This window comes from Aquila chrysaetos, chromosome 17 (genome assembly GCF_900496995.4).
Source record: "Aquila chrysaetos chrysaetos chromosome 17, bAquChr1.4, whole genome shotgun sequence".
Taxonomy (NCBI): domain Eukaryota; kingdom Metazoa; phylum Chordata; class Aves; order Accipitriformes; family Accipitridae; genus Aquila; species Aquila chrysaetos.
The window spans coordinates 24,034,923-24,061,893 of record NC_044020.1 but is presented as its reverse complement, the minus strand read 5'-3'; the positions used below and the strand labels follow the sequence as shown (position 1 = coordinate 24,061,893).

At 41.4% G+C, this 26,971-nt stretch overlaps 1 protein-coding gene across 10 annotated transcripts in view; it reads left to right on the top strand.

Moving 5' to 3' along the window:
- FAR2 (fatty acyl-CoA reductase 2) overlaps positions 1 to 26,971 on the top strand; it is a 149,934-nt gene that overhangs the window by 29,665 nt on the left and 93,298 nt on the right. Inside the window, exon 1 of one of the 10 annotated variants that reach the window (XM_030041063.2) lies at positions 4,815 to 5,025. The exons of 5 other annotated variants lie outside the window; for them this stretch is intronic. Coding sequence is in view for 1 of the 5 variants with exons in the window: in XM_030041058.1 (XP_029896918.1) it covers positions 7,559 to 7,656 (98 nt within the window). In the remaining 4 variants the exon portion in view is untranslated. Of the gene's footprint in view, positions 1 to 4,814; positions 5,026 to 7,426; positions 7,657 to 23,505; positions 23,527 to 26,482; positions 26,612 to 26,971 lie in introns of those variants that run through there. 4 more of the 10 variants (XM_030041058.1, XM_030041065.2, XM_030041062.2 and 1 more) reach the window with 4 other exon arrangements.

Here is a 26,971-nt window from a genome sequence, read left to right as displayed (position 1 = left end):
GGGAGCGGGTACTTCATCTTTCAATGATCTTGTTAGTGAAAGATATGCCAAAAATTAGTTTCTCCTCTGGTGTGCTAAGCCATGGGCAGCAGTGTACAAGCCAAAAGGATTGCCTGTGGATAGGTACCTGTAACACTTTATCTTGTTCCAGTGGAGATGAGCCTTGACGTCCTTTTGTCTGATTATTACTTCAGAAAACTGGTTGTGTTCTGTACCTGACTGGTTCAGTTACTCCCCCTCTGTTTTTCCTCTACCTACTCTCTCCATCCTGTTTGCCTCTAGTGGGCGTGATTGCCACCACTGCCATTTCTTTGCTGAAGGCCTTGAGACTACTGCCTTGGCAAATAAAGCCTGTTAAACATGGCCAAGACCACCTGGAACCTCTCATTTGGCTATGCACTGGGCTGCCCTGCCTCTGTGCTTTTGGGATTGCAGCACAGAGGTGTTTACATAAGGTTAGCAGAGGTCCTTCTGCGTGGGACTCTGCTGCACACCAAACTGGGAGCATCCTCACGCTGCATTAGTGGAGCTGTCTTTTACCCATGGAGACCATCTAGTCTGTGCAACAATGCCCATACAAATAAAGTACTGTCACCAGTCACTCTTGGCATGTTGTTAGAGGGGGCTGGGTGATGGGCAGGGGTGTAAAAATGATGCCAGCAAAGTTGGGTGCAGCTGGTGGCAATTTAGTCACTGTGTAAACATGTGTCGGAGAATCCTAAAACTGTGTGTGTTTGGTGAGTGTTCTCTTTATTCTTCATAGATCAGTCATTGCAGAGATGATCAACAGTCAGGAATGCTAAGATGGAAAGATTTTTGGATTTCAGATAATTGAGCACAAGTCATAACAGGCAAGGAAGATTCACGTGAGTCGTGCCATCATGGCTTTCACATTAGAACAACAAAGCATGCAGCCGGGTGTACAGGAACAGAAAAGTGCCTACAGCCACATACGCAACAGGAGATAGACATCAATGATGCCATGTTAATAATATTTAAGGATAATACCCTTGGAGTCAAGATTAGCAGAGCTTTACTTTATTAAAATTATTGCATCTTTGGAGTCTCCATGATCTTAAACTAGAGTTGAAGGCACATATATAATATAAGCCTATTATTTCAAGAAGCTAAAATACCAGAAGCAATGGTATACAGTTTGTAAATTTTCTATTGGCTAAAGGAATGTTTCATTAACACAGGAGATACGGAAATGGAGAGTCTGTGCTCTTAATAGCATTTTCCAAAGATTGCAGCTGCTTATAGCGCATCTATTAAATGACCTCCACCTTGCTACACCATGATACTTGCACTGGCAGATAACAAAAGCCTGGAGATAAATGAAGAGGCTGTATTCCTATGCAGAGGAGCTGGGAGAAGCCAGAGTCCAAACAGTTCTTCTTTACATGTTTTGATTTTTCACTCCCATCTGGCAGGAGGAGGGAATGCATTGCAACCCGGGTGTGGATGGCTGTGGCGCAGGCTGGAAACGTTTCCATCCCTCGTTCTGGGCCAGCACCCCCAGTTCTGTTCTTGATAATGTCTGCGTGGGCAGGTGGGAGTTGGGCAGAACAAAAAGGAGCTACTTCTACAAGTCCCATCACTCTTTTTCCTTTCCTAAGCAAGCATTAGACAGGGTGGTTTTCTACAGTATTTTGAAACATGAAAGAAAATGGCTCATCTCTGGGCAGATTACACAAATGAAGGTGCCATTGTTGGATAAGGATTATCTGCTAATAGATTTCACGTTAAGCAATATTCAGATCAGTGCTGGCTCTGAAAAATCAGAGAGGAAGAATCACTGGCCTATGAATTTGAGGTAGAAAACTGTTCTGGTTTAAATAAACCATTCAGGTTGCTGCTGCACCTCCCCCCAGGTGATAAACAAAAGTGATAAATGTTAAAGCAAAGGTGATTAATTTTTTTAAATTTTTAAATAAAATATTTAGGGGTTAGGATTTTTTTTAATCTCCCCTTCCCCAAATAATTATATGAAACTGACACCAAAAGCGTCATAACTCTAAAAACATTGATATGACCAAGATCTTCATTTTTCACCAAGAAAATTTCAGACAAAATTTCTTGCTTGCCGCTAATAGCACTTCCCTGTCAACTTCCATAACAAAATATGGGTAGAAGTCAGTGGATGCATCAGATTACTCTTAAATGTAAGATGCCTGAGCTCAGTGCCGATGATGCTGTTTCAGGATGCACGTATGTTGTGCTCTTTCCAACATACCATGTCTGGCACTTGGTTAATATACCATAAGGAAACAGCACTGTATGAGCAGCCTGTTTCACACAATAAAAGTATACTCTGAGCCCATCAGGAGGCTAAATCAGGGGCGTAAAGGCTGAAGATTATGGATTTGGCTCCATGTCGCAGCCCTTCATCTGACACATCTACCTGTCCCTAGTAGTCCAGTGGGGGCCTCTTCCAACACAACATTTTAGGATCATCTGCTCTAGTAAGATCTTCCATCTCCCTAGCCTTTGAGAGTCTTTTCATCACTCTGGAGTACTTAACCTACAGCACATAATTAAGATATTTTTGAGAATATCTGCCTATTTTACAGAGATTGCAGTGACAGTTTAGATGCTTGTCTGTCTTGGCTTTGCAAGTGAAATTGTGACTCTCTGAAATCTACTCTATAATCTACTCTGGTTTGCTTCTCAATTTGTGTTTGAGGAGCAGATACCTAGTCTTGTGGGAGCATCACAGGTTGGTCTGTCTTCCTTCCACACCGGGACAATGCCATAGCTGCCCTAGTAAATCCATCATCCAGGTTTTGCATTAAATCAAGCCTGTAGACCTGATTCATCCCAGCAGATGATAAGGAGCACCAATTTTGTCCTTCGGTCAGCCCTGGCAAAATTCTCCTCACCTTAGGAAAACTTCTTATATAGCCAGCCAGCTGTTTTTGAAACATTGTCCTAACCTTCAGGGCTGGAAACACATTTGTCTGCCAACTGAGAATCAGAAGGTATGCGTTACTCCCTGGACCTGAATGACGTTTCATTACAGAGTGCATCACAGCTGTCTTCCGGCTCCTACACACTTATTCTTGCAAAACTTCATTATATACTTTATCTTGCCCTCCCTTTTGCTTGGGATCCCTCCTCCTATATTTTCAGAAGGGCACTGGTTCCTGAGAGCAGTCTTTTAAAGTTCTGTATGGACCAATCTAGGAAAAAGGTCCCAGTTCAATTTTGGTAAAGTATTGGTTTGCAATGGTTAAAGCACTCTAATTTCTGTAGCTAAAATCAGATCATATCCATCTAAGTTTGACTCAATAGCTGAGATACCAGTTTCCAGGTGAAGTGAGTTAGGGAGAGCCCTCAGTATGAGGCCTGACCTCTAGTGACAAGCTTGAAGGTCCCTGTCACCATGCCATTGATATGACTGTGAATAGACATTATCTTGGGCTTAACGCACTGAGAACACTCACACTGCTGCTAACTGGAATGCAGCCTTCAGAATGGGAAAACTCCCCCTACGTATATGTTCCAGAAATGAAACACAACTCCTAACTTTCATTTTGTTATGAGAAAATCACCAAAATTCTAATAGTTTTATCACAAAGTATCATAAACTTTGAAAAAGTTAATGGAGAGGTTTTCCAACATCCTCTAAATACCAGGAACACTGAGTAAAACTAGGTTGTTTGAAAATCCCTTCTAGTATTGATGTTAATATATTTGCCTCTTTCCTTCCAGCTCTGTTTCTCCTAACTGAGCTGCATTTGATTTCCTTGTGAGAATACTTCATTCCCGTCCCATTGCCACTGCAAATGCTGGTACCCATATGGAAGGACTTCTTAGTGGGCAGAATTTACCTGTGTAGGTACGCACTTTTCCTCACCAGAACATTTACCGGATTCAAATAAAACTGTGACTTAAATAACAAAGCTTCTTTTTTGCTTAAACTTTCTCTGAATTGCTGACAGAATCTATCCTGACAATGCAAAGAGGAGGAAACACCACCACCACCCCACTACCCCTAATTTGCTTGGCAAACTCCTGCCAGAATCTGACAAGATTTGGTTTTGTGTGTGGGTTTTTTTTAACTATCTTTACAAAACTTTGCTCTTTGGTGTTGCTGGTGAATAGGGCATGCTGACATTCAACCGATAGGCTCAGGAAATGGCAGAGTCATGGAGTTTATTTTGATATCTTCACTGGGTAGCATAGTTTCATCTAGTCAAAGTGTGGTTTGACTGAAATAAGAATTAAAAATTAAGGGTTTTCCTGGTCAGGAAGAGAAATTGTCTCCCTGTTGCAAAGACCCATTTCCCTGAATGTGTAACAGTCAAAATAGTGAGGTGCTGCCCACAGCTCTAGATCTTTTGCAGCCCTAAAAGTTTCACATACTCACATCTATGTTCTCTCTCTCAAATCACATCTCTCTTGTTTTCCTGCCGTGATATTTTTCACGCAGATCGAAAATGGCTGTGTGTGCGTCCAAGTCCGTTGCTCCGCTTGACTTCAGGAGGATCCGTTTGCTCCAAGTCTGTTACTTTTGTGACACTTGCAGGCTGAGGTGCTCTCTGTCCCTTGTGCAAGGAGGTTGCTATTAGATCAAGATGAAGAAAAAAGACAGCCAGGAGGTTGTGTCAGTTAAGGGTATGTCTGTGCTGCACAACGGCACGCAGTGCAAAGAGCATTTATCGGGCTGGTACTTCTGTCTGTGCCACAGCCGTGCTGTGGGACATTATGAGCTTAGAACTTCAAAGGTACACTCAAAAGCATCAGCTGGCAGCACTGCACGTGGGTTACGTACAGGAGCAAAGTTAATTAAGCGAGGAGCAGCGCTGCCTGGAGCTGATTTGATGACTCCCAGTTCTGGAAGCAGGTCGGTCACAGCTAGACCAGGGCATCGCCGCTGTCCTCTGCTGCAAGGTGCAGGTCTGCTCCGTCGTCGTTTCAGCAGGACGTAGCTGTCGTTCTCGCCTTGGCTGGTGGTTCGGGTGCTACAAATGAAAGGGTTTGGTAAACACAGCTCTACGGAAAGCCAACTGTTTTGCTTTGGTGAGTGTATCGTGTCTTTAGAATATTGACAATATTGGGATAGCCTTCGGGCATTTTTGTTGTTTTGTGAGAAGGGATTGTCTTTTGGGGTTGGTTTGTTGTTTTCTTACTCTGGTGTTTTGTTTTTTTATTAAAAAAACAAAGGATCTGTTTTTTGTGTGTAACAGAAGAGCATTGTGTGAAGAGCGCTGTTAAGGACGGTAGATGTGGAATGATGTGTGCTGGCTGTATTTTATTGTTTTGAAACAAACACGCCCCTCCTCTCTAGCTGCAATCTGCTGATTCAGTTGAAGCAAGGTCAGCTTTCATCCCTCTTCTCCATTCCTTTCTTCTTATATTCTAGAAATATTTTAGAATATTTTAGAATATTCCTTTTTCACTGCCAGAGAGCTTTGTGCTTTCCTCCTTAGCTCTGCAGTCACCCAGGGCTCCTGGGTGCTTCCTGCTACTTCTGCTCCACACCCCACCGCGTTTTGAGCTGGGGCAGATAAAAAAAACCTAACAGCTGAAGGAAGAAGGTTACAGCTAAGCTATCGGAGGAGGCAGGATCGCCAGCAGCAAGAGGACAGTCTGAAAGGTCACGTTTCTATTTGTGTGAAAGTTTTTAAAGCTGGCCAGTGACCCAACGGTTAACACGATGGCCGCTCACATGCGGTTAGAGGGGACGTGGCATCCCTCGTGCCGTGAGGGACCATAGCCGATGCACTGCAGAGAATCGCAGCGATTCAGCTGCTGTCGGTGAGATCGAGATTTCTGAAGAGCACAGCTGGTGCTCGGCAAAACGAGCGCGTCCGCTGCAGAAGAGTCAAAGACGTGCACCGACAGAAGACCACAGCGGATCAAGGAGGGCCTCGCTGAAGAGAAGGAAGTGACACCTTAAATGCCACATGAGCTGTCTTGGGCAACAAAGATTTTAAGTTACCTCCCAATTAGATGACTGTTGCAACTGAAAACAAGCAAATCCACACCTTTTCTTTCCAGGCTATTGCAAAAGACTGAAGAGGATTTCGTGGCGGTGACAAACGTCAGGTGGCTTGGAGATAGGCCGTGATTCCTCGGCTCTGTTGAAAGGAGCAGTCCTTCACCGCTGACTGCGTCAGAGCCAGGGTTTTTGTGTCTTTGTGTATTTCACCATCTCTTAATCTCAGGAAGGGACTAGGAGAGAAAGCATTGCTAACATTTTCAGTTACAGTTGGGTATTGTCCATGGGTAGCTATAAGATAAGACCATTTTTCTCTCATGAACTTCCTGGTCATTCGCAGCTTTGGTGGCAGGTGATGGATGACAATGTAGCTGTTAGGGCAGCCAGACAAATGAGCAAATTTGGAAAGCTGCCTTGCCTGAACAGATGTTCCTTTGCACAAACAAATTTGGAAAGCCCCTTCAAACAGATAGTATGACCAAATCACCGTGTTTAATGGCTTTTACTTTCACGTCAGAGATATCAACAATTTTGAGGGTGGAAAACTTCTTAAAGTACCTTTACTCTTGTTCTAATTTAATCAACAAGAAATATAGTAAGCACCCAATTATAAAATAAGTAAAAGTGACAGGCCTGTCATAGGATTTTATCCTATTTCTATCCCTTTCTAAGCATAGCAAGAGGATTATTTTAATGAGGTAATGAGTATTTTATTTTGTGGTGATATTTGGAATAGAGAGATTCAAGGGAAGATTGAGAATATATGCTCAGACGAAATGGTAAATATTGTACCGTTATGAAGTAAGTAAATTTTTTAAGCTTTCCAACAGTTGAAGTATTTCTTTAAAAGCAGACATGCTGTCTAACTCTGCCAGTACTGGTCCTCTCCTTGCCTGGAGTAAAAGCGATACCTCGCTAGCTTAAATGTGCTGCCACTGGCTGAACGTCTGCAGTGAATTCTGACCAGCAGGTCTCATCTCTTGCATCCCACGGACGTCCGTGCACGAGTGTAAACTTCGCTGATGTGCGTGGCGAGTCCTGGACTGTAAACTGCCGTTGTGGATTGCTGTCTGTGAATGTGCTTGCTAAACACCTGGCCTGTGGAAGAGCTCCTTCGTTGTCTTAGGAACGGGGACAGAACTTAGTAACTCCTGTTGTTGCATTTCTGCGAGCTTATGTGGTAGGTGCTAGGTTTGAGAATATTGGAGCGAGGTCCAAATGATTTACTTAAGGATTAAATATTTATATTGTATCAGGTTTTTCAAAGAGCTCCCTACTTAACTCTTCCCATATAAAACCTTAAATGAATCTGGCCATTAAGAAGAAAGGTTCCCTTAACACTACCAAAAGATTAAACCCAGTATTTTTAATATATACTTGGTGACAGAGAAAAAGCCTGGTTTTTCCAGTCCTACCTTCACTACGCATGTGAAGGCAGTCTGAGGCTTTTCACAGATCCTGCCAGATGTGGTTATCCAGCCAGTTCTTATTCCTAAATACATGCATTTCTGAATTCTGATTTACCACAGCCATAACGCTAGGCTTGGATTTGTTGGAGTGATTGACTCGGGAGCACTCCTGGGTCTGTCCCCCATCCCAGCTCAGCTCTGGATGGGGAACATGCCACGTGAGGGAGATGGAGATCAGCACCTCCAGAGCAGCTTCTCTGGCAGGAACCGTCCAGCTTTTCAACCTTCTTCAGTTTCCAGGTGAATGCTGTTGAACCACTCTTATTTACTCTCTGTCATGTCTCTCCCCACCTTGCAGCCTGCTCTCCTTTACCCTTCCACGCTCGCTTCCCCCTCCGCGGCCTTAATGTAGAATCAGTGCTTAATTAATGCTGCGCAGCGGAGCCAGCTTCCCTTCCCGATGCTCGGCTAAATTCATCTCGTTCCTCGCTGAAGAGAGGGGCAGCCTCAGAACAGGTTTGAAGCTACAAGTGATCTGAAGGAAACATCACTCTGGTGTCACTTTGCCTTAATGTTATTTTTTTAGTATCTACAGATTTTTCTTTTGCCACTGTTAAGCTTGTGGAAACCTGTTTGTATACCGAGTTATCTGGGAGTACCAGCAGCCTCCCTGAGTAGGAAGGGCTGCAGATAGAATGTTATTTTAGGTGGCTGGGTTTAAGTATGTGCAATGCTGTCTGACTGTGGCATGTTAACCAGAAGGACAGGTGAGGAAATCCTGTTTCAGTTTATAGTTATTCAGTGTGGGTGGCAGCTGAACACCGATCTCTGTTGCTACCTTTCTAAACTTAAGTGTGGCTTTGGGGAAAGAATGGACAAACCGGTACATACCCTGTCCAGCTGCCTTGGTGATTTTGGCTATTTCACTTTCAGAGTTAGAAGAAGTAGGGTATGCAAGCCTCAGCCTCTACAACTACAGAATTGTTGTACCTAATATTGGAAAGTCATGAGTCATGTTGTCATCCTGTTCCCATTTTCCTCCCTCCAAAGAGATCTAAAATGATAAGAAGCTGCATGCTTAATGACACATTTTATGCTTATTAACCTTGCAGGACAGGCTCTTTAACTGGTCTTGGTACAATTAGAAAATCAGTAGTTCCAAGTGCACAGAAAAATGCTTTTTTTTTTCTGAAGAGTCCTCAGAGGTCAGTGACTTTACTTACCCTCCCTTAACCCCAGAGCTTCGTTCAGTCCCCAGCGAGCTGTGGCTGCACTCATAGTCACCCTCTCTTTCCCTCTCCTCTTGCTCTGTAGCCTTCTGCTCTCTATTCGCAGCTCCCCAAAGGACACAGCTGGTGTGTTGAACTGCCTGCCCCGTTAACACTTCCTTGTCCTCTGCTTCTCGCTCCAGATTTGTTCCTCCTCCAGCTTACTCTGGAATCCCTCCTAAAAACCATATTTCTTGAACACCAGGCTCTTTTTTTTGCCCAAAGGCTCCCCGTTTCACACCATGTCCCCCCAGTAGGCTATTATCAGTCTTTGTCCACAAATTATTTTCTGCAGTATTATTCCTTACTGCTGCACATTCACAGATCCTCTTACTGTTTTCTGTCTCAGCTGTAAACATATAACAAGAAGCCTGGATTTACAGTAACTGGAAAATGTATGTTAAGATTTTTCTTAATAGGGCAGGTTCCATCCTCTTATAGAAGCTGTAAGGGAATCAAAGCCCATTTGGCCTTTTGACCAAAGGTGGCCTCCTTCAATCGTATAGAGAAAAAAAAAAAGGATGCAGTGGGCATTTGGGACACGTATGGGAAGAAATAATAAGCTCCTTCCTTTATTAATATCACAAATAATAACAAAAAACACTGCCTAAATTCAGATGTGTGTGGGGTCACTATGAGGGGTCAGTGTGGAGCTGAGTCTACAGTTCGGGAAATTTTTATCTTTTTCTCATCTCAGATGTCTTCTGTGGACCCTATTTACAGCTGTAGTTTGGGAATAAAGATGTAGAGGATCACATTTGCTTTGACTACCATTTTGTACGAGTTCTTTTTGCACTATTTCCCCTGGCTTCCTTCTGTTGCATATGCAGGATGCAGCCTGATTTTATTAATTGCCATCAGTATTTTACCTAACAATTTCTCAGCATCTTCAGCAACTCCAGCAGCTGTTTTCAGTTTCTCTATTTTCTCTGAGCAACTAAGAAAGAGGTTTTACTCGTAATTGGGCAGCAACTAAGAAATCGTTTTGCCTATGTTTTCCAGAAGTTTCTTGCTTTACAGTGTTCCTAATATGTCAAAGGGAATGCACCTAAAACCAGGTACATCCTCATTCCAGCCTGAGTTACTAGGCACTGAATGAATCCTGTAGAAAAATGAAATTCACCATAGCAGATCTTTCCTGCTCCATTTTCTCGCATTTGGTTTCCAACTGTCTCCTGGACTATTTCTGTGCATCTTTGATCAGATCCCTTAATTTCCCAGTGCCTAAATCTAAAATAAGTACAACACTATTTCTCTACCTTATAATGATGTAATGAGCTGAAAACTGGTTTGGATTACTTGGATTAGGAAAGAACAAAATATGGCATAAGTTAGTAAAAATCACAAACTTTTGTGGATTTGGCTTTGTGTAAGGTTGTCCAGAAAGTGTGCAATGAATAGAATTGGAGCCCAGTTATTGTAGGATCTAGTCTAGCAGAGGCCATTCTCGGAAGTAAAAGCCCATGTCATGAGGTTAAATACAGCCAGCTATCTTGTACCTTTAACAGTTCACAAAATAGATGGACATACCTTCCCTTATTCCTTAACTACAAAATTCCTCAGAATATGTGGGAAAGTCAGATGATGAAAATTTGAAGCTGTGGAGTGATATGAAATAATTTTAGTGTAAATCTCATTCTAGCGTATACTGTTGCACTTCTTAACAACAAAGATGCATTTCGTGCATTTTAAAGTAATTTAATTAAAGTCTACCAAAGCTATTCAGGCTACCTGGGAACTCAGCTTTCATAATTTATTATGGTACCATTTCTCTGTAGTCTTCTTTTGCTGAGAATCCAAGAGTTCTGAGTTTCAGTCATGCAGGTTTCCCACTTTACAGGGCTTTTAAGTGTTGCATCTTTTCTGGTTTGACTTTGTGAAGAAAAGAAAAATGAAAGAAAAGAAAAAAAGTCAGGTCAGGCTGATGACCCAGGAAGCAGCATTTCATTGAAACTCCTATATAGCTGCCCCTGGGCATGCTCTAGGGAAGCAGCAGATTCTCTGCATTTATTTTAAAAGTGGAATATTACAGAGCTAAGGGAAAAATCACTCAGGGGAGAAGGAAAGAGATCTGCAGAGAAGGAGAGAGAAGCCCAGAGCAGCAGAAGTGTGATGGCCAGTAGAAAGACAGAGAACAACCAAGATAACTAGTAAATATTTCACAAAGCAAAGACAGAATTTCTTTTCATTTATCTTTTACTGGTCAGGAAAATATTTTCCCTTAAAAAAATTTCTCAGAACTACTCAGAAAAAAAAACTTGCTGACCAATACCTTTTTACTTTTTTTTTTTTTCACATCAGAATATCTTCAGTTAAACCTCTTCTTTTATTTATATATTATCTATCTGAAACTCTCATTCATCTCTAATCAACTCTCTGCTCTAGGTGAGACAAAACCTGATTTATTTCTTCTGTTAGCAGTTAGAGGTCAGTATTCCCTGGCATTTTTGTTGATAGTATTATCTTTATATAAAAGATTTCCTTTCTGCCACACCCCCCCCCCCCCTTTTTTTTTTCCCCGCTTCAGTAAAAGAAAGACCTTTCCTTTTTAACATACGTGTTGAGTGTGGAGCAATGGTCCTTCATTCCCAGCTCTTGGTGAGAAGCTCAGGCAGAACTGTGGAGACAAACCTCCTTGAATGTCCTTTGGCTGAAACTGCCTTTCCCAGGCGGACTCTGGGATGGTGTGTTGCCCAGAGGTCCTGATTTCTTACTTTGTGTACTCTTTCCTTCTCACTTTTTGGCCCTTTTCGGGCCAGCGTCAGTAACAGTAAAGTAGTATAATGTAGTGACTCTGCCCATGCATCTGAGGCACCTCAGAGTTAAGGGCCAAATAGTTCTTGCTCCTCATATATCCAGTGGGGAGAGATAGGAGTATCCAACAAGGAAAGTCAGAGTCTCTTTCCATCGTTTTTTGCTGTCTGGTTTTTTTTGTATTTTGGGGGCTGTCGCCATTACTGACCTTGAGGGAGCAGCCAGGAGAAGGAGGAGCACTGGCTGTGTGTGCAAAGGAGCCACCACTCATCCCAGCTTCCCACAGAAACCTGCATGGAAATACAACTGGAGTAGTAAGAGTACATTTCAGGTTATCATTCTGATAAAACAGCACTTTGGAAAGATGGAAAAATCTGCTCCCAGGACAAAAAGTATAGAACATGCCAGCTCACAGGCTGTGGCTGTCAGAGAGTGAAGGCAAAGCCTTTTTCTTTCTGAATCAATCTCCTTGCTCGGACACTCCCTGATTTTAGTCATTCAGTAGCTATTTGGAGGCTTTTCTGATGGTGGAAAGATAAAAATATTTCATTTGGGTTTTCATAAGCCTGTCATTAAGCAGGCAGTGCTCCCTTGACAAGAAGGAATTGTTTTCTGGGGAGCAGGTTGAGGCAGGAGGCCGAGACATCTCAGGAAAGCCTCTCTGGCCAAAATAATTATTAGGTTCCATGGTAATCTATTGTCCAAAACCAGGATTTGTTGTACTAAGAAGCTAGGTGTTTGATTAGTGAGCTAAGAAAAAACGTACAGAGAAGTTGCATAACTCCATGAAACTCAGTGGTTTTGAAGGTATTTTTATTTCTTTCTGGAAGGAGTTCTTTATGTAGTTTGGAAAAATTTGCTGCATTTATGTCCATCTATAATGTCTAAGTTGTTTTTGCCTAAAGTACAGAATAATTTGTATTGAGTTTTGATTTTATTTTTTTTTTCATCCTCTTCACAAGTGTTAATGAAGATGGTTTCTAAGGCCTGCACTGAGGGATATTTACCAGTGGTCAGCATACCATTTACAGCAAGCAAAACTGAATGCCAGCACGGCAAAGAAACTAATCTTCAGCTCCCCTTCCCCCTTTTACGTGTTTGCTTTCTTCTTCCTTGTCTTTTTTGAAGGAAAAATGATAGGAAATGTGGTTATAATCATAGTAATCAATGGTTATAGAAACATAGAATGGTTTTTCTTCCACTTCTGGAAGTTTCTTTCTTCTTGCCCATCCTGAAGACGGTCTCGATATTTGCTTTTTACTGTCCATGGGTCTGTTCTCAGTCTCCATGACCTTCCCAAAATACTAGACTGTTTTCTCCTGATGACATCGGCAAGTTCATTTAGCCCCCTTGGATGCCTCCCATCCAGTCCCACGGAGCTGTGTAGATTTTCTGTGCCTGTGTCCCTCACTCCATCTTTCTCTAGCAGGGGTCACACTTCGCTCCCCCAGACTCTGCTGTGAGACCCAGGCACCTGGGAGGTCTGAGGGCAGAACTTGCAGGCAAAGACTGTAAATTTATATTTTCTACACAGACTTAGCAGAAATTTAGAATATTTCCTCTAGTGAAGTTATGGTTTTCTATCCAAGTATCTGTGTATGGTCATTAGGACTTCAGTAATTAAGCAAGAAACAAAAGAATAAAGTGATGGAACCCCAGTTTCTCAGATCCCATGGCATTTTTGGCAAATAACCCAAGTTATTCTCCTCAAACTGGACAAGACTAGCTGTTACTTCATCAGATTTTTTGCAAGGTTGCCATTATACTGGAATGTAATGTGTGAGTTGCCACAGTGCATTAAAAAAAAAGGAAAAGAGAAGGCAGAAGGGGAAATGGGGAAACAAAAATCAAAAGGTAATTAGAAAAAGAAGACCTCTTAGGTTAAGTGTGCTTTCACATATTGTATAAAAATACGCAATTTAAAATATTGTGAAGTTACTCTAAAGAAGCTTGCAAAATGGAGAATTTTATTTGACCTTTAAGTTGCAGGAAACTGGAAGTGGTTTTAAAAGGCTTGTGAAATTTTTTTTTTATTATTTTATTTTGTTTTACTTCCAAGGTGAAGACTTTTAGCTTAATCTCCCTTTGCATGCAGTTCTGGCTAATTTTACTTCTGCGATTGTGCTATGCCAGGAGAGTTTAGTGCTCAGAGCATCTCCTGCTTTAGGATTCTCCAGTCTCTGTAACTTGTATATTATCTGCCATGAGAGAGGAGACACCACTCTGAGACAATAAGCAGTGGATTTTATGAGCAACCTAAACCAATTTTACTTCCTACGCAGGCACTCCAAAGAAGTTAAGGGTTGGCAGCGGGTAAAAAAATGAAGTTTGGCTTTGTGGCATGGTGGTGAGAGAGAAGGAGGAGGGATGAGAAAAAGACAGATGCTGCTTGGTGATAACTGGGCAGGAGAAGTGCTCAGGCTACTGAGAGTAAAATGTGAAATGGAGATGGAACCCAATGTAGTTTCATCTGTTTAGGCGAAGGCATTGTGATGTTATGATGCTTTCCCATGAGGGAGAGCCATGATGCTCTGTCTCATCTATCTCTGATAACAGTCAACAAACCAGAGAGTTTTTAAAGAACAGCTTAAGTAAAAGATTTGTCTGGGAAAGATATATGAGGAAGAATTTAGTAGTAGAACACATAGCAAGCACTGATTGAGATGCAATGAGGAGGAGGAGTAACTAGAGCTGATTTAAAATTCAGTATTTCCTTTCCTCAGGGAATCTGCTAACTTCAGCATTTATCTTTATGCTGGATAGAAATAAAAAAAAAAAAAAAATCTCATTTTTGTGCTAGAATGGAGGGTTATGAAAAATGTTGGTTTTCAAAAGGATGGGGGGGGGTGTTAAAAGACCAATTTGACATTACGTCTTCCTCCATTGCTTTTGATGAGTCCTTGGAATGGCAATTCAGAGATGTCTTCATTGATCGCTATGAGCTGGGGTCACTGGCCAAGCACTTTTGTCCTGGTGAATCACATTTATGTGCCTCCTTCTCTGCGTCCAAAGAGCTCTGGCAGAGCGGAGGTCACAGCATACACCAGGATTTGCATGAGTGTGTGTCTCTTGGGAGATACAGTCCATCAAGAGGCCTAACTGATAGTGGTAATGAGAGCAAGACCTACGTAAGCTAGAACTGTCATTTGGCATAGTGGCAATACAGGTGGATGGAGATCAATGTCAAAATGAGACAAGGTTGAACAAAGTGACAGATCCCAGTTGATTCTGAGTGACCTTGGCTCTAGAAAAAACATTTTGCTTCAGGATTTTTGATGGAAAGAAATCTAAATATTTCAGTAAAATGATTGAAAATATGTCTGTAAACTAAAGAGGGGGGGGGGAAATAAAAGAGAGCGAAAATTACCCATCAGTTCCCAAACTGGCTTTCCCATGTAAAGGTAGCATCAGCAAAGTTGTTGTATGTTGTGACATGGTGGAATATTTTCATGTTGTGTGTAACAAGTTCAGGAGGCTGTGTATGCTCTCAAAGGAAAACCATGGCACATGCGGTGTTCTAGGTAGAACAAGGAAAGTAAAATACATAGTTTATCAAAGCTTATTGAGACAAAAAAAGTAGGTTTTATAGAGGGAGAAGCAGGACATGCTTTTTACAAGGGCATGTAGCGATAGGACAAGGCATAAGGTTTTAAACTGAAAGAAGGTAGATTTAGGTTAGATGTAAGGAAGAAGTTCTTCACTGTGAGGGTGGTGAGGCACTGGAACAGGTTGCCCAGAGAAGTTGTGGATGCCCCATCCCTGGCAGTGATCAAGGCCAGGCTGGACGGGGCTTTGAGCAACCTGGTCTAGTGGAAGGTGTCCCTGCCCATGGCAGGGGGGTTGGAACTAGGTGATCTTTGAATGTCCCTTCTGACCCAAACCATTCTGTGATTCTATTCTATGACATTATGCAACACTTTATAGAGTTCAGGTTTAATTCGGCTATGTCATGAAGATCTCCAGAGCAGCAAGGGTACTTCATCCATTGTCTGCACACAGCCATCAGTTGTTACTCTGCAATGAATACTTCTGTGAAAGGGATATTTATTCATGTGGGATAGTATTTAATCAGGATCGTCTTTATGTAATTTTGAGGGAGAAAAGGCCTCCACAGTAGCTTACAGAAATTTCTCTCTTCATTGGCAGTCTATAAAACACCTGCTCTAGGAGTCACAATAACAGGAAAGAAAACAATTAGCTCCTTTCAGGTGTCATGCCGCAAAGATACCAAACTGATATTTGATCATTTTTTTAGCCTTTGGGCTAAAGTGAGTCCTGCACAAGAAATGGAAGTTAAGGTGGATATGGAATACAGAAGTGCAGACAGGTCAGAGCTGGTTCCTCAGTACACAGCTTTCCCCAAGCGGACCAACATTCAACCAGCTGCCGGGACCCCCATAGGAAACAAGGGCCCTTCCACGGTCTCTTGAGTGGGGAGGTTCCCCACGCCGATGGGTGGCACAAAGAGGAGACCCAGGTTGGAGATCACTGAGGTCCTTTCTTTTCAAGGTGGTTCATGCCCTTCTCCCATCTTCTTCCCTACAACCCCCTGAGAGTCAAGGGAGGCTTGTTTCAATAGGAGGTTAGTAGCTACTTAGTCTGTTTTCTTAGGACTGCATGTTAAGGTCCTTATATAAAAAGAGCTTGTCGCTTTTACTGGGTCTTGACTGTGTCAGTATTATCCTTTGTAAGCGGGAGGACACGTTATATGAGTAAAACATATGTATTTTCACTTGTAGTTTACTAAGCTTTTCAAGAAAATATGTTGGATGCAGCTGAGATAAGTGTATCCTCTGTGGGGAGAGAAAGTAATTTTTATTTTTATTCTAAGTTTCTTCTGCTTTTTTGCTGGACTGACTGGTTTTGCTCTAGGATAGGGCATGAGGAAGAACTACAGCCTGAAATCTGCTTGCTCTGATATGTGGAGAAGAACATCAAAGCATCATATTAGGCTATTTCAGTGAAAGTGAAGGTATAATAAACTCTGGAATAAAGGGGCTCTTTTTCCCAGGCATTAGGAAGGGAGTGCTAAATTGTCTTAATAGATTGTGTTCTGTGCATAGTAGTTCTGCTCTCACAGGCTGAAACCTGAGTTGATGAAGTTGTTTTGTGATAAAGTGACTCATCTTTCCATTCAACTGCAAATTAACAAAAATGCTAAACCCATTGCGCAAAGAACAGGCTATATCTTCTAGAAATAGCTGTCAAATAAAAAGCTGGTCATGTTGCCTCATCTCAGCTATTGTGTCAACTTGTCTGTAGCTGTTGCAATTCTTCTCCTGTGTTTTATAGCATGCTGTGACTCTGTGTGTCCAATGTATCTTAGAGCCGTTTTATTTCCTAATAACTAATGGCTTCTCTACTTCCTGCAAACCTTATAGTACCTCCCTTAGAGCAAACAGGAGGGACTAGCTGGTCCTCGTCCAATGCTATAAAGTTTCCCATGTTGCTAGAGAGTTTGGCTGACTTTCCTGACTAAACTAACTGCATGCAGATAAACTTCTGCAAGAGCTGATTTTTTTCAGGTAAGCCCTGTTCCTAAATTCTTGCTCTGTAAGTGATGTTAGACCTTCTCTTCCATGCTGGGCTGGATTCTCTCTTTTAAGTGATCCCCCCCAGTCCTCACTTCTCCATTTCCATCTCCTGAGCTGGGACTCTCTCACAGAAGCGGTGGATTAAGGCTGATGGTGGTTACCGGGGTTCTGTTTTACTTCTCCTTGCCTGGTGGCCATGGAGGATCTGTTCCTGTTATAAGCTTCCCAGTTCAGAAGACAACACTGCAGGTTGGGCTGAAGCATAAATAAGGGGAAAGAAAACAAGGGTTTTGAAGGGGAATAGCAAAGTATTGGCAAGACACCCACAAGGAGTTGGAGAGATGGCCTGAAATTATTCAGGTGAGACTTCATGCAAATCCTGGGGAAAGTTGCTTGTAACTGTTATAATTGTTAAATTTTAAAATTAGAGTACTTCCTAAAAAAGGTAGATTAAATGTTCCTGCCGAGAGGACAGAGTTTCACAGTGTGAAGGCCTTGGCAATGATACAGACAAACAAATTCTTGCTTATTCCTGCCCCTGCCTCTCATCCCACCACTGTCTCACAACGCCCTTGGTGCTGACACAACTCTTTCTCAAGCCACATTGTAAACTAGTCCAGTGAATTTGTTTAACTCACAACTTGATCCTGCAGGAATTCTTCCTGCACAAGTGGAGGGGCAAGAAAAATATGGCCTGAGTTGCTAAAGGTAAGAATTTCTAAAAAAAAAAAAAAAAGGAAAGCTGCTGCCAAAACCTCTGTGTTTAGCCACAGTGCAACTCCAGAGACTCATGAAAGAAAGCAACTGAGGATCAGCGATGGTTTTCCCTTGTGAAATGCACTGCCTCGATTGTCTCAGTCTTACTGTCAGAACTGAAGAATGTTGCAATTAAAGCTTATGATTGTACACATTAGGCAAATTAATTGGCCCAGGCTCGGCCTCAGAGTTAAACTTCAGATATTGTATATTTGGAAGGACCAGCCTAATATAAAAAAATTGTTCCTGTAGTGTAAATATGATCTAAGAGCTTCGGTATCACCCGTGGGCATCTGTGCTATATAGTGATTAGTGGCACTAATAGATTCTATGGAGCAATTTGGCACCTGGCAAACCTGACATCTCACAGCCAGCTGGAAAGCCTGGCAGTGCAAAGGTGCCTTTCTTCTACTTCCCCTTGCAGTTCATCATTTGTCTTTTAGATCATAGATAATAGTTTCAATTTTCTGTCGCTGTTTCTAAAGATGATCTACTTCTATGAAATACTCAATTTAAGTTCTCTCTCTCCTGCTAAACACTATGACTTTTTAACCTGAATTTGAATGCTGAAGTTTTCTGAAGTGCTTGAAAATCTAAAAAACCCGCCTGACTTATTCATAAGAAACTCCAGTCTCTTTAGAAGCAGTCTCTTTGTGCTGTTTGAGTTTTGGGTTCATAGGATCACTATATTGCATTTATTCTTCAGCCCCTCAACTTGTATGTCTTGACAGCAACCTCTTTATCCCCTGTGTTATTAGAAGATTTCAACTAGATCAAATAATTTGCAAGTAAGTATCGTCTAAATTAAACTTTTTTCTCCAAGCACAGATCACCTACTGTGTGCCTGCTGTATCTATGGTTAAGCTTCCTTGTGTCAAAAGACACATACTACATTCACAGGCATGATTTCTTTCCCCTCTGGTTATTTAGGATTGTATCTCTTGCAGGACATCTCTGCCATTTGGTTGTTAAGATCCAGATTTCTTGGTGTAAGATCAAAGAGTATGGATATGGTGGCAAAACCATTAAATCTCCCCAAGCCTACATTGGCTTCCAGTGCAGAATGACGCTGCCTCAGTGCATTGTTTTCTGTGGCTTCAAACACCCTTCTGATAACACGAGGTCATACCGTTTCTCTGACTGCCACCTTTTTTCTCTGGTCATCCTATTGGAAAGGGGTCAAGAAAGGGAATTGGCAAAAATTGTAACAGAGAGCCTCTGTAGGCTGTGAGTACTCAGCCAGGAAAAATTATCAGGAAGCCAAATATGCTGAGTTTGGGGCTGTTTTGCAGTGCCAAGGGAAAAAAAAGCTTCTCCTAAAATAGGATTTTACACTACAGAGATTTGAAGAAATAAAATTTTGAGCAGAGTGAAACACCTCTCCTGTTTTCTTTTGCTTTGCTTTCACAAGCAACAGAGTGGTACCACTTCTACGCTCTTAAACTGGAGAGAAAAAATGGTTGCTACTACCTGTAGACATGTATGTTTGAGAAAAGAGTAGTAGAGAACAAAGAGGTGTAATTGAGCGGGAGCCTTACTTTGTGTGCTCATTTTAGTAGGTATCTCTGTATTGCAGGAAGCGTCCTGCCTCAAAGACTAGTTTTTGGCAAGGTCAGTGTGTATTTTGGCTGTTAATAACACAAGATTTTTCTTTCTTGTGGCAAGCCTAGTGCGGATACATGCTACTTATTATGTCGCCGCCCAATTAAGCTGTGTATTTTGGCAAAGAATTTCTAGCCTGGCAATCTGCATGTACCTCACTTCAACCCTTCTTAATAGGACTCTTATCTGGACCAAAGATTAGCGGTAAAAAAATGCAAGATGGGGCAGATCTAACAAACGTTGCAAGGCTTGGAGGTGAATTATTTGTGTCTGAAGAATCAGGACAATGCAATTGGTGATACCTTCAAGAGGATGTTGTACCTTTTCGCTACAGTTTAGAGAAGCAGGGACTGATAACAGTTTATTTATTGAGAGGTAGCCTGCTATGCACATATGTTGTTACACTAAGTCACTTGATGTTTATTTTCACAGCATCTCTGGGGTTTGGGCTGAGGACAGACTCTGAACCTGTGTGGGACTTTCAAAGCATTGCGAATATCCAGGACCGGAGAGACCTGACTTAAGATGCAAATCTTTTGTGTTCTGCTCGGCAAAGATTAATTAAGAGGGGGTGGTTCAGCTTCTTCCAAATAGCAAAATTTTAAGTACGCCAAATAGAGAGATGTAAGATAGAGTGAGTCTACTTTGGGTGTCTTAGTGCAATGGAGCTAAAAGCACCAAAGCACCTCGGTAGCATTTTAGTTTCAGAACTAGTAACGTTTGCTTGATATTTATAACTTAAGACTGTGAGGTTTCTCTCCAAGATCATGAGGTCATGCAAAAGTCAAAAAAAGCATCATTTCTTGGAAAATATAATTAAAAAAATTATAAACAGGAATTGAGTCATAAGTTATTTTTTCTTAAAAGATATGGATAAATCCTTCCTTTTAGAAAGGTCCTCAGTGGCCCTTTATTTCTATTGTTATGTTTGATCAAACATTAATGCTTATGTAGTCACAACACCGCTAAATACCTTTACCTTGGAACATAACAATTTCCTGTCTCTACAAGAGAGGAAAAGGCTTAAAAAAACCCCAAACAACAACCCCCCCCCCCCAAAAAAAAAAAAAAAAAAAAAAACCAAAAAACCAAAAACCTAATCGGGAGTCACCAACACTCTGTACCTGTACCTGAGCTTGAAATCACTGGTGCACAATAGTACAGCATTTACTGCAGTGTTTTATACAAGCATAATGTAATTAATTGACTTGCATCTATTTTGAGATACTGCATCTCATGTATATTTTCTTACTGACTTTCTGAAACATCAGTAGCCACATTGATGTTAAGAGAAAACTGCTATCAGAGAGAAAACTGTCACATTTTAATGGACAGCTAGCTGTAAGGCTTAGCACATCTGTAGATTGGATGCTGCACGGGAAAATCTGGGAGCACACCTGACTTCATCTGAAACATGTCGTATGCCTTTGCATATTTATTTCTGTACTTCTCTGTGCTATGTGAAGCTATGCTAATATACCAGGTTTGTGTGGTCTCGTGCATTTTGAGGACACGTACACATTAATCAATCCAGAGGCAGCACCACTAGGTAGGCTGTACAGCGTGACATCTTCCTGCCTGAAGGGCAAAGATCGTGGTAGTGGCAGGGGGCTGGCTGGGTGCTGGCCCACAGGGTTGTACTACATGAGCCGTGTGAAGTCAGAGCACGTATCTTGTTTTCAGAATCTAGTCCTGGGTCTGTAACTAACCTAACTTAAAATTATTCCAAAATTTAAACTGTGAGTTGGCTTTAAGAGGACCGTGTGGGATTCTCTGGAAATAGGAAGAATTTCTTTATTTTATAGATCATGGTAGGATGAGGGAAGCCAGTGTTGCAAAATTTGTGGATATTTTTCTTTACCAGATAATTAAGGTTTTAACTGTTAGTCACTGGGGAAAAAAAAAAAAAAAAAAAAAAAAAGGAAAAAAGTAATGAAAAAACTTTATTCAATATAGGATCATGTAAATTTTGAATGCAGAGCTTCTTAAGGACAAGAAGGTAATTTGTGATTCAAGAAAACGCGTGCTAATTTGAACCTGGCAATGATTACAACAGGATTATTCAAGTGCTTTAAACTTAACTCAAACTTTTCCTGAATGTTTAGAACCAAATCATCATTGAATTACTTCTTTCCATTCCCTCCTTGTGTTTCAGTGCACAGAGGATGTATTAGATGACATTAGTACAGCCTGACCATCCTTTTGAACTTCTATAAATGTGCCTTGTCATCTTTCATCAGCTTGTCTTCTAAGTATTGGAGGGGGGCGTGGGGAAAAAAAATTGGTCCCTGTGTGTGGAAAAGGAGGAAAAATTTTCTCTGTGCCAGCCAAGAGGCATTTTCTATTTACATTTTATTGTCTCTTCTTTCTGGAGAATTGTGTTTCAAAGGCTCCCAGTGCTGCAAAGCTCTCTGCTGCCTCATTATTCAGAGCCGCTGATGTGCTGAGCAAAGTTCCTTAATGCAGCTTTGGGTAACTCTAGGGAATTCTCTTTAGTTTCCTCTTCCTGCTCTTTTCTCTTTATCTGAAGAGTAAATGTTTGTGTTTCTTGGACAACTTTGGGGAGAGAAATCTGCAGACGGTGCTGTGCTACCTATCTTTCACAGAGACTGAGTGAGGAGATTTAAGAAGTGTATTTTCCTTGCAGTTTGTGAGAAAATCTAATTTGGAAGGGTATTATTTTGATCTTCTAGGTTGGCTTCTTCCACATATAATCATTATTTCCCCCCTGAATCCACCCATGAAGTCCCTGCATGACAAAAAACCCAACGCAAACAACAAACCAAAACCCACCAAAACCCAAAAAAAAGACCCAACAAAATTTTTTTAAAGACTTTTTTTATTTACATATGCACATGATACCAATGAAATTGCAGTACTGCAACAACTATTTTGATCAAGTCAATGTATTTTACAGCATTTATGGTCCTTCTTGCTGCTGTGGTCTTTGTCTTGTGAAATGGAATTTACTTCTGATCCCTGTTCTAATATGACTAAACAATTTAAAAGAACTGAACACAACTCATAAAAAGAGCAAAAAAGTGGCTGCTTGGCACTGTATCATTAACTCTAATTCATTAACAGCCCCTGTGAATTGCCTTGCTTCTAATAATGGGAATAATAAAATACACACCTACTTTGTTTCTCTGGGGTATTTCAGAGATCATTAGTTAATGTGTATAAAACAGGGTATGAGCGGATACACTAATACAATAAAAGAGAATTTTTAACAGCAAAAGGGAGGGATAGACATTGCTGTGCTGTGTGTGCTGTGACTGTGTTTGCTATATTACTGATTTATATATACAAATCCAGAAAAAATATTTCTACTCTGATAACTTCAGCTGTGATCAGAGACGTATTCTGACTGGTACTATTGCACTTGCGTAGTTCCCATCCCAAAGAGCTTGGGATGCAGCAAATCTGTAGTCTCTGCTGGAGGCATACATGTTTCAGAATATTGCATCTATCCCTGTATTTTAAAACAGCACACTCAGGCCTGCTTAACATTTGCTTTTTAGTTTTATTTGTTTTCTCAGTCTGTTTATCCTGGTAGAACAGGGAGAGATGTACTAATTAGAAGAGTCGGAAATCCTTAAAACCATCTGATGAGGATCAGGAAAACTACCTCCTGAGAGTAACTAAACTCTCAGAAATTAAGTAAAGATAATATTTAGTGTCAAGAGTGCAGTCAGTTGAATTATGAAAGATTTTGTGAAAATGTTCTCACTGTTAGTAGAGTGAGTTCTGCTTGCTCATAGCTGGGTTTCAAGTAAGGGAAGAGCTGATGGGGGGTAGAAAAAGAAGGTTTAGTATATTTATAAGAGCAAATGAGACTGTCATTTCTGTGTTTTGTTGACATCTTCTTATGAACTGCACCTTTAAACTATATCTCAAAATATTATGGCTGTCAGGTGTCAAGAAATGAGAGGGTCTCAGTCCATTTCCTACTGAACTAGCTCCTGCTTGACAAAAGTCTGCCTTCTCTGCAAGCTTTGATCGGCACCCGTGTTAGCAGACTCTATTGCCATATAGCCACAGCATGCCAGTTGGCAAATTCTACAAGAAGTATAAATTTTCCAAGGCACATGAGGAGACCCTTGTAAGTTGTTTTTCATTTCTTTCAGCTATAGGTCTCAGTCTTAAGGAAACTGGTTTTTGGAAGAGTTCAGTTTCCACGTCATCAGCATTGAAGATCGCTAGACTATTACCCAGGAGTAACTTGGCTCAGTGTGTTCAGAGATCACAGAACTACTGTAAGTTTTAAGCTGCTGTGAGTAATTCTGGGCATAGCATGGTGAGGAGGTCTCTTGGATTTGCACACTCAGTTCATTGTGAGATGTAGGCCTACTGGTAGAAGCTGAATGGCAATTCCTCCATAAACAGACTGACTCAGATACTGATCACAGAGAGTCCTGCAAACTCCTCTCTTGGTTTTTCTTTTTTTTTTTTTTTTTTTTTTTTTTTTTCAGAAGCTACATTTTGCAGTCTCATCTTTCTCTTTCTGTCGGTAGCAGTTAGCATCCAAGATATGTTCACCCTCAGCCTAGCCATGTTGAGACGATTTTCTTCAGTTTTCCACTTTGATCAAACAGTGGTTTACTCTGTCGAAAATCCTAGCAGCTACCTTGGAGCTACCTATCAACACACACCGCTTGTTTTCATATGGCTGGTGAAGCTTCTGGCTTAACTGGGCTTCTTCTGCATTAGCTGTTCAAGTTTCCAGGGAAGGAGGCCTTCTCGCTCATGCTGCCCATGTGCTGTGTTTGTTGATCCCAAGGAAAAAAACTTCCAAACTATTAGGATGGCACTTGCTGTTGGAAGGGGCAGAGGCAAAACTAGTAGTCCCGCTGTGCATGTGTAGCCTCTGAAGCTCTCATCCCCTGGCCCCAAGCTATCCTACAGCCTCGGGAGGAGCAGCAGGACTCAGCTGTGCATTGTAACGCCATGCTTCTCTTGTCTTGCTAGAAGCAATAGATCAAGGATTAAAGAGGTTGGGAGTGCATCCCCGCAGGGACAGTCGGACAAAGCAGGGGGAAAGTCTACCCGGAACAGTGAGGTGTAATGGCAGGCAGAAATACCGCTCAATCTCTCTGAAGCGCCTTCTGTCATATTGACTTCTGTCTTAAGAAAAAGTATGCTTTATATTTTTTCTACGTTATATATAAAGTCTAAATTCTTTTTGCTGTTGCGTTTCCTCACCCTCTCTTCAGAAGCAGGCAAGCCCCATACCGGTGTCTCCATTGCCCCTTCCCAACGCTCCACGCGTGGGTCCTCGTAGGATGAAGTGGCCTTCTAGATTCTCCTCGCAGTCGTTTCTGTGCGTTTTCAAAGGGAGAATGCGATGTTTGTCAGTCGATCACATTTGCACAGCGAGAGTCACGACACGGCAGCGACCTGCCAAACTGGAACAGCTGCAGCTCTGCTGCTGTCGCTGCCTTTGTGTGTATACCCTTAGGCTGCCTGTGCGAGGTCGTTATTTTAGTGCCAAGGACTCTGGCAGTAAATATGGCAGTGTGTCACGGTTCTGATTCAGGTAGTGCCAGAATTGTCTTCAACAAAACAGGGGATGCAGGGAATTATTGGAGAGCTGGTCACTGGTGCGGATTTTCTGGCGTGGTGCAGAATAAGCCAGCTAGCAGCATGCACTAAGCAGTGTAAAATTCCCTGTGGACTTCCTGGAACAAAATATGCTTTGGCTGCATTTTTTCCCTTTCCTAAAGCGCTTGATCCTGCTCTGTCTGCTGAGAACTTTACTTGACAGGAGAATTTTGTGTAGCAGAAGCCTGGATAGCTTCTGTCCTATTTCAGTAGCTGGACAGAACATATAAGACTGCTGCTGTTGTCTGATGGATTGCCAGGTGCCATCAAATGCTCTAAGCATGAACAATAGAGCAATGTGGGAGAAATTAAAAAAGTAAGTTCTTTTTGTTTGTACTTAGCCTATCTGAGTTTTGACGCAATGATGACATAAAAGGCAAAACTGTGGTAGTTCCATCCACTATGCTCTCTTTTAGGTTTCAATATAGAAAGAAGAATTGATGGTGTCTTAAATCTTTGGTTTTGAAAACATATTTCTGTATTTATATATGCTTTCCTGTGAAATTGATAGTATGGACTCTCACATCCATCTGGTCATCCTTTTAAGACGACTTCTCTTGGTGGGAAATATTCCAAGCATTTTTGTCTTTCATCCCCAACCAAGGCAAGAGTAGGGTTCTAGACTGCGCTTCTTAATAAAACCTGAGTATAATAATGGTCAGACTGCTGAGCTTAGCTTTCTATTGGAAAGAAAAAATAATTACAGTTATTTAATTAACCTTAAATCTGAGTCTGAACACAGCAGGTAATTTTTTCCACTCTGTTAGATCTGAGATCAAAAATGTGAAATTTCATTTTAGCTTGCTGTCACAGGACTGCTAGACGACTTAGTATAGTCACCACACTCTTCTGTTAAGCAGCATACACGATGCTACTATATTATCTGAGCTCATCAAGAGGTTTCACTGACAACGTGTCAAGAGCTTCTCAGCTGATAAGTAGTTTCCTCTGCCTTATAGGGGAGGTATTAGCAAATTTGGACGTGATGGAGGAAAGGGAATTTTTGTTCTGTTACAGCCTGGAAAAGTTTACAAGAGGTATGCTATAGCCACTAGCCTGTAAAGGACAGTCGTGGTCTTGACCCCAAAATAGTTGTGACTCAAGGAAAACACAGTTAACATTGTTGTACCTACAACTGAAAAATGGTTTCCTGTGCATGTACAAACACGAGTATGTGCATACACATTACTAAAGAAAAGTCTTCTTCAATAGAAGCCTGTACACTTTGGAAGATCCAGACACATTGAATGGGGGACTCGGGTCATCAGAAACTGGAGAGAGTAAATGTTGTATACATTTGAATCCCTACGGCTTTTTTTTTTTTTTTATGCAGCTAGTGTCATTCAGTCATTTATTAAATACTTTGCATTTGTTTTGAACAAAAATACATGTGTATTCCGATAAATCAGCACAGGACTACAAAGCTACTCATCTTTTCTATATACAGGTTCTACCGGACATAGCTGTAAAAAAAAAAAGATGTAACAATAGGAAGGTAGCATGGCTTAGAGAAGCGGTCGTTAATGACCATTAAGGGGTCATCACTTTGACCACATTCCTGGTACATTGTACTCAGTTTCTTCTTTTGCTGTTTTCTGTATTTTCTAGGTTTTGTTATGAAAACATATACATGCTGTTCCATTTGATTTCATTGAGACTTTTAAGCGTTGTGATTATGTATTTACCTGGCAAGAGAGCTGGATGGAAACTACGCTGACAGTAGAGGAGGGAGAATTACAGGTAAAGGAGGAATCCCTCAGGAAGGTAGTCTCTCCATCATTACATGACATAGATTTACTTACCAGATAATGCTCTACTTGGATCAATATTACTGCTGACTCAAAATCTTGAGTGAAGACCATTCTTTATATAGTGACAGTGCCTTTGTGCAGAACATGTTTGCTGCAATCACATGAATATTTGCATTTCTACTATCAATCACTACTGTTTTTTTCATTTGTTACAGAAATGCAGTCAGATTTTAGATACTTTCAGTTTTAGTTACCCAGTCTATTTTGGGGTCACTAAGAGATGGTTTTCTGTGAGTGTTGGAATGTGGAAATCGGGGGGAGGTAGCAGTCCTGCTGCTGCTGTGCTTCA